The sequence below is a fragment of the Meriones unguiculatus genome, chromosome 9, assembly GCF_030254825.1.
Source record: "Meriones unguiculatus strain TT.TT164.6M chromosome 9, Bangor_MerUng_6.1, whole genome shotgun sequence".
In the NCBI taxonomy this organism is placed as follows: Eukaryota; Metazoa; Chordata; class Mammalia; order Rodentia; family Muridae; genus Meriones; species Meriones unguiculatus.
The window spans coordinates 53137110-53151382 of record NC_083357.1 but is presented as its reverse complement, the minus strand read 5'-3'; the positions used below and the strand labels follow the sequence as shown (position 1 = coordinate 53151382).

Here is a 14273-nt window from a genome sequence, read left to right as displayed (position 1 = left end):
AAACTGCATTGAAAAAAAAATATACTCATCCCTGGGAACAATGATTGATATTTAAAATGTAATTAGGGATTGTGCTGTGTAAGACGGTAGTTACAGGTTCACCTCAAAGATCTATAACCTCACTAGTCCTGCATACTTTGGCTAGGTTTCCAGAACCAGGCAAGATTTTCCTCTTGTTGAGTTATTTCTTGTGTCCAATTTGAGAGCTATTGGTTGCCACCAAAATATGAGTACCACTATTGCAACCTTAGATTTTAGTACAATATTGGCCACTGTAGTTTATAGGCATCATAGCTGGGAAGGATAATTGTCTGCTTGTCTCCTCTCATCAAGGAGGAAGACTTCAATTCAGGTCAAGCTGGCTTCCTCTGTATCATCTGGTCAAAATGCATCGTGTCATCAGCAATAGGTACTCACTGAGAACTTGTGGTGAAGAATAATATTTAAAGATAAGAGTCTATAATGTTTTAGAAGTCTTTTTTAATTTCCCCATTAACAGCTTAAATGAGGGATTTCCATGACTGGTATTGAGGATTTTGTTAGCTGTGTGCAGCTCTTGGGGAAGCATTGTCAGCCCAAATAGTTTAATTTAAACTATGTGTGTATATGTATATGCATATTTTTATTCTTATGTATTCTACACTATTTTAGGTAAATAGATACTAATATGATTCCTTTAACTTTTTTAGCCACGGTCACTTTATTTCACCCTCCCCCCTCTCCTTCCTTCTGTGTTGAGCTCTTTTCCCATCTCAACTACCCTCCCTTCATTTTTCCTATTTTTTATATTAAATTATGCTTATAGCAAATTATATTAAATTTGCTATTTCCTTCTTTAGTACTTCTCCCCAACCTCATGTTCCCTTTTGTACCTTTCTGACCTCTGTGGTTACTCCAGGTTATTCGTGTCCATCTGAAGATTTTTATTTAGGAGGCTCTACACTTTCCGTTGGAATTAGGAGTCCAGCAGCAGAACATGTGCCATCTGTCTTTCTGTGTCTCCGTCAACTCATTCAAAGCAGTCTTTTCCAGTTCCACCCATCTACCTGACAAGTTTACGATGACATTCTTCATTCCTCCCTATAGTGAGTGCAGGTTACACACACAGACACACAACATTTGTGGTCAGTTGTTTTACTGATTTTTAGACACAGGTGAGATAAAATCTCTAACTTGTTTAATTTTCTTGTGATGATGAACAATTTTGAGTTATTTCTCAGCCATTTTATTTTTCTTCTAAGAACTCTATCTAGACACTAATGTTTTCTGACCATCTGCATTTCTTTGTAATTTATAGGAATTGATCACTAAAGTCCTAAAGCAAGTATAGTTCAGCAATCAGGACATGGAGGTGGTTGGAGTGCAATATCATGACACAGAGGTGGGCAGGCTTTCCTGTTCAGATGAAGGAGGAAGCTCAGTTTATTTTGAGAACCTGTCCTCTGTAAGCATAGTGTGTCTGTGCATAAGACTCGACCTCATCAGAGCTGGAGAGAAGAATCCCAGCAACTGGACAGGGGCCATGGAGAGGAACCTGGGAGCTGTGCTGGGAATTCTGTGGGTGCAGATTTGCTGTGAGTTGGGCTCAGCTAAGTTGCTTTAGGGATTCTCCAGAAATGGTGGAGTGAGAGAAAGCCAACACACAGCTCCTTTGCATTCATCCTCATGGGAGTCTCCTGGGATATTTGAAAGGTGTGGGTGAAAACCTATGTCTGATTCTCATTTGCTTTTCTATTTCCAAGCAGGTGTGAGAGGAGCTGAGGTGGAGCAGAGTCCCTCAGTCCCGAGTCTTCAGCAGGGAACCAGTTCTGCTCTGAGATGCAACTTTTCCACCACCATGAGGGGTGTGCAATGGTTCAGACAGAATCCCCAGGGCAGCCTCATCAGTCTGCTTTACGTGGCTGCAGGAACAAAGGAGAATGGGAGGTTAAAGTCAACATTTCATTCTAAGGAGAGCTACAGCGCCCTGCACATCAGGGACACCCAGCTGGAGGACTCGGGCACCTACCTCTGTGCTGCTGAGGCACAGTGCTCCCAGCAAGCCTGCAGCCTGGCCCCAAACTGCAGCTGGGTGTGCAGCTCCAGCCCCTGACACAAGGAGACTGCAGGAGACTTTGCACAGCTGTGGCTTTATCAGATCTCCACCAATTACAAAGGAAGTGTGAGGAGACATAAAAACACCTCAAGAAGTTCACCCTTAAATTCAGACTGACCTGACACTGACTTCTAGAATGTAAGCTTCTTAGAAACATCAGCTCATAATATTAAAATACACATTTAATTTATCAAATGCTTGTGCTAATGCCATAAAATAAAACCCCTCTTACGCAATCCAGAATTGTTTGGGCCATTTCTCAAAATCAGAAACTGAGAGCAACTGTTTTCATCCTTTGTTCAAAGATCACCTGACAACACTTTCAGCTAATTGGCTAAAAATGAAGTTAAAGAAAGGATTAATTTCAAAAACCTAATAAATTAAGTTGAAGAAACTCAAGACAAACAAATCTAATTATTAAATCAAGAGATCATTTCTACAATATCTTGATATTTTTAAAAGTGTTATACATTTAATTATGAAATGTGACACCAATATTTCACATCAAAATTATAAAAGCCAAAAGATAAATGACCAAATAGATAGTTTTGTAGTCTGTCAAGCAATATTTACAGCAGTTGTTTCTTCTGATATATTTATACATCTGCAAGGTATACAGACAAAATTTCTCATTAAAACATTGTTTTCAAAAAGAAAAAAACAACAACAACACAAAACTGAAAACTTCCTAACTACCACACAATAGGGGACTAACTCATTTTATATATGTTTACATTTATATTATTTATATTTAAATGTGAACCAAACAACTCTTTTTCTCCAAGGGTTGACAGATCATATTCCGCAGCTGGAAAACTGTGGCCTATCACTTGTTTCTGCATAGAACTAGAAAGCAGCCATGTCATTCATCCATGTAATGTCTATCCATTGACATTTTGATACAGCAGCTGAGTGGTTACAGCAGCCACTGGACTGGCTAAAACATTTTCTTTCTAAGCTTCACAAGTTAACTGACCATCTTGTGATTCATCCCCATTGCAACTATGCTTGCTTAGAGCATAGATTGCCCAGCTTTCCAGATAATAATTCCCAATTGCCAGGAAGATTTACTTGAGCATGGCTAGAAGTGGTGTCACTAGAGTGAGAGCATTTACAGTAAGAATTATGAATTCAGTCATCTCAGAGGGTTCACAAATGGCAACCATCCTAATCCTAGCTTCTTGGTAGGGTGGGGCTATGGAATTAGGTGAGAATGGAACACTGCAATTAGATACAGACAGAGGTGACTCTGAAAAGGCTTTGTAACCAATCTTGATAGATCTTTCCTCTAACGCCAATCCTGATTAATCTGGACTTGAATACACTTGCTTAATAAACCAATGAGCTTGAGGACTACAGTTACAAGCAGTTTTAGAAGTTTTCTAGCCAAAACAGACAATAAACAAAAAAGTAATATCAAAAATATTGTTTGATATAAATCCTTAAAATTAAAATCACAATTAAAGTTAAATCAAAATGCAAAAGGATAAAAGTATCAATTGAGCAAAGCACCTTGCATTCTTTTCCATTTGCACTGACAGGCGTCATGGCTGGATCATCTTCACCCCATGCCCTTACAAGGTCTGTGAGCTCTCACACTTGAAGTTGACAATGCTCATTCTCTTTAGGTCTGCTCCTCAATACAATCTGTGCGATGGACAATACACTTCATCCTGTTACAGTCATCAGGCTTCTGCTCCATTTCCTGTAAGACTCTTCTGGAGATTTTTTTCCTCATTTCTTGATTCTAAACTTCGGTGTTTTTATTAGCTTATGTTAAAGTCTGAATTTCATCCAGATATTGAACAAGTTCACAGTTCTTTTAAGACAGATGTGATCAGTTGCCACTGTTTCCTCTTCCTAATCAAAGTGGTTACTTTTGTAACTCCATTTGTCTCTGGCTATCAGTAATATCCTGACAAAGCAGTTCGTTCTCCTCTTAATTTGCTGTTTTTATGTTCTGCATCCTCATTCAAAGAGCCAATTTTTTATTAAATTTCTTCTCTTTATGCAAATTCCCCTCCACATTTTCTAAATCTTTATGATTTTTTGTTCCAATTGGTTTTCAAGCTGGTGAATTTCATCGCATAAAATGAGTGTCCTGTCCACCTGCAGACTGCTGAACCATCACCAGTTCCTCTTCCAGTTTCTTTACTTTTGTTCTTAGTTGATTTTCACATTTTACTTTCCCTTCTCCAGCTTTTTCAACTTCTTCCAAAGCCAGGCTTACTTCTTCAGCTGGCACCTTCTTCAACAACTATGAAACTCTGAATAAATTTACCATGCTTTCTTCATGTTCACCTTTTACTTCACTTATTTCCACCTTTGATGAGGAAATCCATAAATTATCTGTCAATTCTTCTTGAAGTGTCAGGTCACCTGGATCAACTTTGATTAATTCTGTCCAGTTTACTCTAAGTGGCTTCTTAAATTCTTTCACTGTCTTATACCTCATAAGCCTTGCAAGCAGTGGCAATTGCTTATCTGCAGCAACCACCGACCTGTTCATCCCTGGCCCAGCCTCTCTCTCCTACAGCCATCCTCACAAATGCAGGCTCCCACCAGCTCTTCCTGAACAAACCCAATAATGGTAACTTCTAGGTGACACCACTTTGTGTCTTGATATTTTTATATAAATCACAACAGTGCAAACTCTGTTGTGTTTTCAAGTCATGGAGGGCACTTTTTTTACATCTGGGTAGAGAAACGATTTTCTTTTTTATGTCAGGTATCACAAAATGTATCACAACCTCTGTTGAGAATTTGAGTTTTCTAGTTACCCCTGAAAGAGAGTATCTCTTAACTCCAGAAATCCATCAAGATGAAGCTGTCAATGTGACTTTTGCTTCATATATTTGTGGAGAGCCGGGGTTTGGTCGCCATGGCGCTGGCTTCCGCCCTCAAAACTGGTAAACAAGTCCTAGAGCGCATGGCCGTTCAGCAATAGCTCGCCAAGTCACGAGCCCAGCCCTGGGCGTCATATGGGGTGATGGGTGAGCAGCCAATCAGGGGATGATACGTCATCTCACACCATGGGTGAGCAGCCAATCAGGGAATGATACATCATCTCACACCACTCTGGTGCGAGCAGGGCTTATATAAACAGCGCCACTTCGGGGCTCGGGGTCTTCCTCTTTTCATTGTAATAAAGTTTGCTGCAGAAGGATCCTGTTGTCCGCATGCGTTCTTGCTGGCGAGACGATAACGCGGGTCACAACATATATTAATAAACTGCTGGCCATTCTCAATTTCTCCAAGTTGCAGGGTATATATATTTCCTACAAGAAAGAATTGCTATATTTAATGATTAAAAGCAGAGCCTCATAAAGGAGTATCCTGCCTATCTCTACCTAGACTGTCCAGTATACAACAGTATCACACCACAAATGATCACTATATTGAGCAAAGTCCAATTTTATGTTATTTGACTTTAAGTTTAATCTTCACCATGATCCACTACCAATTCATTGTGTTATGGGATGTATGGAAAAACTGATAAGATCCTATCTAATTTTTCCAGAGCCCTAGGATCTGTCAGAGAAATGACAGGCATGTTAGATGCCTGAGAGTATGAATGGTCTTAGGTTTCCATAGGCTGAAAGCAATTTTTCCCAGGATCATTTTGCCCAACACTGCTCACAGATATTTTCTGTGTTCAGTAAGTAGAAAAAAAAATTCAATGCCAAAAGAATTAAGAATTTATGCATGTCCCTCATACAATATCATTACACATACAGAAAGTATGTGCAAGCTGCCATTATAAAATGATTAGGTGATAAATGAACATGACTAGGTAGAAACTCTGTTTCCAGATAACTTCCTTTACATTGTGTCTCTGCCTCATTCAGGCAGGAACAATCACCTCAAGGGAAATCAACCCTTGCAGCTCAGCATGTGGGGGCTGTAAAGGACATGGTCCAATTTGTGTAATAACAAAAATCAACAGCTCCAATCTGTGTAAACACTGGCACTTTGAGCAAGAAATAATCAGGCTGCAGCACTGCTGTTCCCTTTTGGTTTTAAATTGAAAATGGATTTTCTCCACACAATATATTCTAGTCTCTGTATCCCCTCCCTCATCTCCTTCCAGATCCTCCCCATCTCCACACATCCAATTTCATTCTTTAGTTTCTCTCTCTCTCTCTCTCTCGCTCGCTTTCTCTCTTTCTCTCTCTCTCTCTCTCTCTTTCTTCTAGAAAAAAACAGGCAAATAAGCAAACCAAACATAGCAAATAGAAAAACAAAACAAGACAAATAAAATGTGAAGCACATACACACGCAGAGACATGTGCACACAGAAAATCCATAAGAACACGAAATTGGAAAACATAATCTGTAGGTAAATGGCAGATATGGCAAACCATGCCCAGGCAAAGAATTATGATACAAAAAATAAAAATCCTGATATACACCATTGAGTTGGCCGTCTACTACTGAGAAGGAGGCTTTCTCTAAGTGAGACTCTGTTAGTGAAAACTAAACTCACAAAGACAAATATGATGCGTATTCTCTTACCTTTGGATGTTAGATTTTAAGCCTTCTATAGGTTTGCCACAATCCGTATACCTACAGAAGTTAGATACAGAGTAGGCATCTAGAGGAAAGGGAAGGGTTTCCTGAATGGGGGAAAATAGAACAGATAGTTAAAAAGACAGGGAGGATGGTGGAACCAGGGATAACTTTTCCACTCTAAGCATGTTATTATCAGGCTTCGGGTCAGAATAGAGAGAGTGTGACAGAGAGCAGGAAGGACAGTGTGAGTAACCTGCTTGTGTCCCTGCCAGTATGGGCAGAAAGTGTTTTTCTACATTGAAAAGTGACAGGATGGAAAGTGGATGTGCTACAGGGGGTGCTGTTAGGTTATACAGGAACTAAGGAAGCTGGGTCCTCTGCAAGGCTTGGTGGAGACCCTATGTGATGGAAGCAAAGAGGAAGGACAGGGCGCTGAGGTGGTCTGCTGCAGGGCTTACAGTGAAACCGGGGAAACTGCCCTGTAGGACATGGAGGTGAGTGAAAATGGACCACATTCTTTCCATGTGGGTGTGGCCACCAGGTTCCCAGGTGGAGTGTCTTTATTGGCTTTTGACACAAAGGAATGTGGATGAGAACGAAAAGAAAATGCAGCAAGGTACAATTGAGTTTCTAGTAAATGGAGGAGAAATAAGAGGGTAGGCCCCTCAACTCTTCTGTTAAGGAGATGTGGATGGTACTAGAGAAACCTAAATGATGGACAAGAGAGACAGTGAGGGTAGCCTGCCCTGTGTGGACACAGGGTTCTCAGAGGGTATCAACTCACAGTTGACACAAAGAGAAGAAAATCTCTTTAGAAAGGCCTTAGGGTATACTGGGAGGGTACAAAGAAAGGAGGAAACCTGAGGTGTCTTTATTTTTTCAAGGCTTGGCCAATTCTCCAAGATCCACACAACTTTTCTATCAGTAATTCAGTCTACAACACTAGATGCTGTGAGAGTAAGCCACATAGATGTTGCCATCCTCGAGACCAAATGACTTCTGAGAACTTTTCTAAGAGTAACTGAATGTATTTGTGATTCCAGGCTGATTTGTTTGGAAGGAAAGATGCAAGCATAGAAACAGCATATCTGTATTGTCAACAAGAACTCACTGAAATAAAAGAACATTGTCCCCTTGTAACTGAAAGCCCACAAGAGACCTGAAAAAAACCTTCTTATGAGTGAAATAACTCTCAAGGACAAATATAGACCTAAGTATCTATCTCCAAGATAAGGCTGAATGCAGCAATCCATGTTGATAATCCTGTGGCTAGTCCTGCGTCCACTCTGGTAGAATTTACTGTGACAATGGCCACTCTCAGCTGCTCCATCGTAGTATTGAATTCTCCAGTCCAATTACCTAAAATATAGCTCAACAATTGTTTAGACAGATTTGCAGCACAGGAAAAATTCTCATGTTGTATGCTAGTGACACAAAGTCCAGCATACTTTCATTGACAGCCAGGTTGAGCGATTTGCCATAGGGTATCAATTTGCTCCTGCAAGAGGTCAATCCTCTAATTGACCACCTTCAAGCTTCCTTTTAGTTGAGCATTAATTCCTTTATGTACAACTAAGGCATGAGCTACATTGGCTAAATGATTATTCAGGGTCTGAGCAGTCTGCCCAGTATGACTCATGGCTAATGCCCTGGTGGTAGCTCCAACAGCCGCCAATGAAATGGTAGTAACAATGGTGGCTATAATTCCAAGATCCCTTTTCTGTCTGAAGAGAGTCATAGCGTGAGGGGCATCAATGGGCACAGGCACCCAGTGAGGCATGCGAGTAACCAGGGCATACCTAAATTTACTAGCATTCCAGCATTGGGCAAAAAAGCAAGTAACATTACCACAATTACTTGGCTCTATCTGGCTAATAATGAATAAAAATGGGGGATATAGACAAACAGGTGTAGGCTTATAGTAAATATTATGAGAAGCCTTAACCCCTCGTTGGAACATCCTGCGTCAGTTCTAGAACTAGCAGTGCTGGTGTCCAAGGTCTGAGTAGGTTCAGGAGACCATTGCCCCCAGGGGCGAGACGTGCTCCATGCCAATTGACTAACTCCATGTTTTCCTCCAATTTTGAAAGTCATTTAAGGTTCTTAAATTATTTTTCCCTTTTTTTTTTAAATTTTTCATCAATTACACTTTATTCATTCTGCATCCCCCCATAAGCCCCTCCCTCCTCCCCTCCCAACCCCACCCTCCCTCCTCCCTCTGCTTGCATGCCACTCCCCAAGTCCACTAATAGGGGAGGTTCTCCTCTCCTTTCTGATCTTAGTCTGTCAGTTCACATCAAAAGTGGCTGTATTGTCCTCTACTATGGCCTGGTAAGGCTGCTCCCTTCCAAAGGGAGGTGATCAAAGAGCAGGCCAATCAGATTATGTCAGAGGCAGTCCCTCTTCCCATTACTATGTAACCCAATTGGACTCTGAACTGTCCTGGGCTACATCTGTGCAGGGGTTCTGGGTTATCTCCATGAATAGTCCTTGGTTGGAGTATGAGTCTCTTGGAAGTTCCCTGTGTTCAAATTTTCTGGTTCTGTTGCTCTCCTTGTGGAGACCCTGTCCTTTCCAGCTCTTACTATTTCCCAGTTCTTACCTAAAATTCTGTTCACCTGCCCAACAGTTGCCCATCCGGCTCAGCATCTGCTTTGATAGTCTGAAGGGCAGAGGCTTTCATCCATGAATCATTTGAAGGAATGGGCGGGCATGGGAGCGTTAGCAGGCCTTCTGGTGTTGGTCTCCTTGGTTTGCCTGTGGTATATATGCAAGATTAGAGTCTCACAACAGTGTGATGTAGCCATGATCATTCAGGCCTTTACAGCCATTGAAGCAGGACATTCTCCCCAAGCATGGTTGGATACCATAAAAAGCTAAAACGATATGCTCAGGATGCGAGGCTAAGCACTGCACTCAGGGTCAGCAGCTTGCGACCCAGAGAAGAGCATGTCTGATTGCATGCAGGTTGATGCCCCAGGTCCCGCCTCTGAGAAAAAGGTATCGGACAGGTCTGATGCTCTTTGGGTGGATGACACCTAAATGAACATCAGTACAAAGTCCCAATTTATTTCTAATATCAGAGATCAGACCTCTACTCTTGCCTGATGCGTCTAAAACAAAAAGGGGGAACTGTAGAGAGCTGCGGAATGCTATGCCTTAAATCTGGAGCTGGTTTCAGCCTTCCACCTTCCCGATGGTGAGTGCTCTCTGTCACGAACAATTCCACAGTTGGCTAAGGCTGAGGATCTGGCTTGCTTCCATGTATGTGGACCTATGTGCATTGCACACGTGGCATGCCTGGGTTGGCTACCCAGAGGTTATTTAAGCTGTGGGCTGGCTTTCCCCAGGGTCAGATGATTGTTCAAGGTTCCTGAATAAACTGCATTGAAAAAAAAAAGGCTGAATGCTTGACAAATGATCCATGCATTCTACAATATGACAGGGGCTTAGTAAATACAGCTCTAGACATAATAAATGTCTCTCTCTCTCTCCCCCCCCCTCTGTCACACAGTAGGAACACATCATATATATAATGCATATACATTTATGTATGAAGCATTATACATATCCTATACTACCTTTAAAGAAAAGAAACAGCTTAACCAGTGAGTACAAATGACATTCTTGATCTCTCAGTACTAGAGCCCACTTGATATGGCATAATGCTGTTCACTGTGTCTGAATCCTTCATAGGGTCAGAAAACACTTAACCAGAGTCCTTACTGGTTAGAGATACAACCACAAGGTGGCAGTAGATCTCAGATGCTGGGAAGGATGCAGAGAATTTACTTCTTTGTATGTGGCTCTGTAGGCTTAAGGGAAAAGAACAGCTTTTTTCTTTTTTTCTCACTGGTGAGAGGAAGACTCCAGAGCTAGAATTGTTACTGAGAAAGAACAACACCCTGGCAGCTGTAGCTGACCTTCCAGCCAACACGGTTGACACTGGATTTCAATTTCATTGATAAGAACAATGAAGACATGTGTTCCTACTTTATTCATGTTGCTGTGGCTGCAGAAGGATGGTGAGTTAATATTTTAGGGCCTCAGAATAACCAGTGGGCATTTCTGAGACATCTAGGGGAATCTATGTTTTATTCAAGTTTTCTCTAGTTACTGTAGAAAAAGAGAATCCTGGAAAGTGATGACCTGACAACCTTTCTCCTTTCTCTCCATCTTTCTGCACAGGGATGAGCCAAGGAGAGCAGGTGGAGCAGCACCCTTCCATCCTGAGAGTCCAGGAGGGAGCCAGCGCTGTCATCAACTGCACTTACACAGACAGCTTCTCCAACTACTTCCCTTGGTATAAGCAAGAACCTGAGAAGGGTCCTCAGTTCATCATTGACATTCGTGGAAATGTGGACAGAAAGCAGAACCAAAGACTTACAGTTTTACTGGATAAGAAAGCCAAGCACTTCTCCCTGCACATCACAGACACTCAGCCTGGAGACTCAGCCATGTACTTCTGTGCCACGAGTACACACTGCTCCACGGGCACCTGCAGCCTGTCCTCAAACCATGGGGCCCTGTCCACATCCTGTGTCAAAGGCCTTCCAGGGCAGCATTTGCCAGTTGCTAGTTTGCAAGTGACAAGTATAATGTAGACATTAAAAACACAAAATAAGAAAGTTAGTTTCAACTCCCACAGACAATTTAGGACAGTTTTCTCTGTCTTTTTCCCCCCTAAATTTCTTTTAAAAATTAAAATATACTCAATTTTCTGAGAAAAAAAAAAACAGATTGATTTCCAAAATGGCTGTACAAGTTTACACTCCCACCAGTAATTGAACAGTGTTTCCTTTACTTCACTCATCAACATGTGCTTTTGCCCGAGATCTTGTTCTCAGCCATTCTGACTGGTGTGAGATGGAATGTCAGAGTCGTCCTGGTTCACATTTACCTCATGACTAAGGTATTTGAGCATTTCTTAAAGGACTTCTTGGCCACTCGAGATTCCTTTGTTGATAACTCTCGGTTTAGTTCCATGCCCCATTTTTAATTGGGCTATTTTGTTTGTTGGTGTTTTATCTCTCAAGTTCATTATTATATAACTGGGCCCAGTTATTCACTCAAAATACACAATGTAACTGAATGCATCAAGAGACAAAAATCCATCTGTGTTCTGTCAACAAGAAATATCTTTTAAAGTTAGATGCTACTGTAGAGTAAATGGACAAAATTATTCTGGTCAAATGGGACAAGGAAGTAAGCTGCCATTTCTCTCCTAAAATCTGACACATGCACACACACACACACACACACACACACACACACACGCCTCTACTAATACACAAACTTGTGGAGATTAATAGTTCATCGCTAAATGATGAAGAGATCAGGGAGAATCAAGAAACAAAAGAATTTCTTGAACTAAATTAAAATGAAAACACAGTACAACAAAGCCTTTTGAGACACATTGAAAGCAGTCCTATGAGGTAAATTAATAGTCCTACTTACCTACATAAAAAAATTTTAAGCACAAGTAAATGGCTTACTGATAGAACTCAAAAAGATGGTAAGCACAAGCAAAATCTAAAAACAATTGAAGGCAAGAAATAGCAAAAAAGGACCAGAAATCACTGAAATAGAAACAAAGCAAACAATATTTTTTTAAAAAATCAATGAATCTAAAAGATGGTTCTCTGAGATTTTTGGCCGAATTAGCAAAGGAAATAAAGAGATAACCTAAATTATCAAGATCAGAAGTGAACAGGAAAACACTACAACAGGCACCAAAGAAATTTTCAGTAGTTTAAGGAAATATTTTTTAAATGTTTACTCTGTTAAGCTGGAAAACATAAAAGAAATGCATGAATTTCTAGATTCATCCAAACCATCAAAATTAAAAAAGAAGAAACAAAATCCAAACAAACCCAAAGAGGAATGAAGAATTTGAAATAGTAATGAAAAGCCTTCAAGACTAGAAACAAGTCCAAGACCAGATGTACTGATAGCAGAATTTCATTAGACATATAAAGATCTAAAGCTAGTTTTTCTTAAATAATGAAAGAAAGAAAGGGAAGGTGCACTCCCAAACTTTTCTGATGCCACTATCATTCTAATGTCCAAACCAGGGAAGGACACAACAACAAAAAATAAAACTATAAGACAATATCCCTGGTGAACACAGACTCAAAAACTCAATAAAAAAATTTTAAACAAAATACAGATGCATATAAAAAAGATTATATACCACAAACACATTGCCTTTATCTTTGAAATGCAGGGAAGGTTCAAAATACACAAGTTAATTAATTCAACACACAAATAGACTAAAAAACAAAAATTGCATGATCGTCTCAAGAGATGCAGAAAAATGCCTTTGACCAAATCCAACATGACTTCATGATGAAAGTCGTAGAGAAGGTAGGGCTAGAAGGAACATACTTCAACATAATGAAAGCTTTATAGGAGAAACCCACAGCCAACATCATGTTTTTTTTTTTAACTTTTATTAATTATACTTTATTCACTTTGAATCCCCCCATAATCCCCTCTCTCCTCCCCTCCTAATCCCACCTTCCCTTCCCCTTCTTCACCCATACCCATCCCCAAGTCCACTGATTGGGGAGGTCCCTCTTTCCTTCCTTCTGATCTTAGTCTATCATATCTCAGAGGAAGTGGCTGCATTATCACTTCTGTGGTCTGGTAAGGCTGCTCCTCATCAGAGGGAGGTGATCAAAGAGCAGGCCGATCAGTTTGTATCAGAGGCATTCCCATTATTATGGAACCCACTTGGATACTGAACTACCATGGGCTACATCTGTGCAGGGGTTCTAGGTTGTCTCCATGCATCGTACTTGGTTGGAGTATGAGTCTCTGGAAAGACTCCTGTGTTGCAATTTTCTGGTTCTGTTGCTCTCCTTGTGGAGAAACACAGAGCAAACATCATCTTAAATTAGCAGCTCTTGAACTATGGGCTCTTAACCTCTTGGTCTTGCCTAAGACCAATAAAACACAGATATTTGCATTATATTTGCATAACAGTAGCAAAATTACAATTTATGAAGTTATAATTTTGATTTTTATGATGGGGATGGCTCACCACAATGTGAGGATCTGTGTTAAAGGGTCACTGTATTAGAAAAGTTGAGAACCACTATCCTAAATGAAAAAAACCTTGAACTAATCCCACTGATGTCAGAAATGTCAAGGATGTCTACTAGCCCTATTCTTCTTCAACATTGTGCTTAAAGTACTAGCTGAAGCAATAAGCCAAGAGAAGGAAATTAAAGAGATACAAATATGGAAAGAAGTCAAAGTATATTTGCAAATGATAGGATACTATATATTAGATATCACAAAATTCTACCAGAAAACTTTTAGAAATTATAAGAAATCCAACATCAATTTGCATAAATCAATAGATTTTTATACCCCACCCACAAACCTACAAAGAAGGTCATGGACATACTCCCATTCACAATAACTTTAAAGAAATAAAGTGTCTATGAATAAACCTCACCAAGAAAGTGAATGAACTCTACAAAGGAAATTTTAAAGCTCTGAAAAGAAGATAAGAAAAAAAAATCATTAGAAAGTGGAAAGACACCCATGCTTCTGGATTGGTAAAACTAACATTGTTATAGTGACTATTATACCAAAAGCTATTTAGACATTCAAGGTAATCCCAATCAGTATCCTCATCTCACTCTGCACAGAAAAG

At 40.2% G+C, this 14273-nt stretch overlaps 2 gene segments (V, D, J or C); both read left to right on the top strand.

The window, feature by feature from the left end:
• The first annotated feature begins 1522 nt into the window (after nt 1–1522).
• Nucleotides 1523–2092, top strand: LOC110544552 (T cell receptor alpha variable 22-like). The segment is given in 2 exon segments: nt 1523–1574; nt 1746–2092. Coding segments are annotated over 2 exon segments (399 nt in total).
• An 8488-nt stretch (nt 2093–10580) lies between these two features.
• Nucleotides 10581–11211, top strand: LOC110543783 (T cell receptor alpha variable 13-1-like). The segment is given in 2 exon segments: nt 10581–10632; nt 10796–11211. Coding segments are annotated over 2 exon segments (468 nt in total).
• Nucleotides 11212–14273: the final 3062 nt, after the last annotated feature.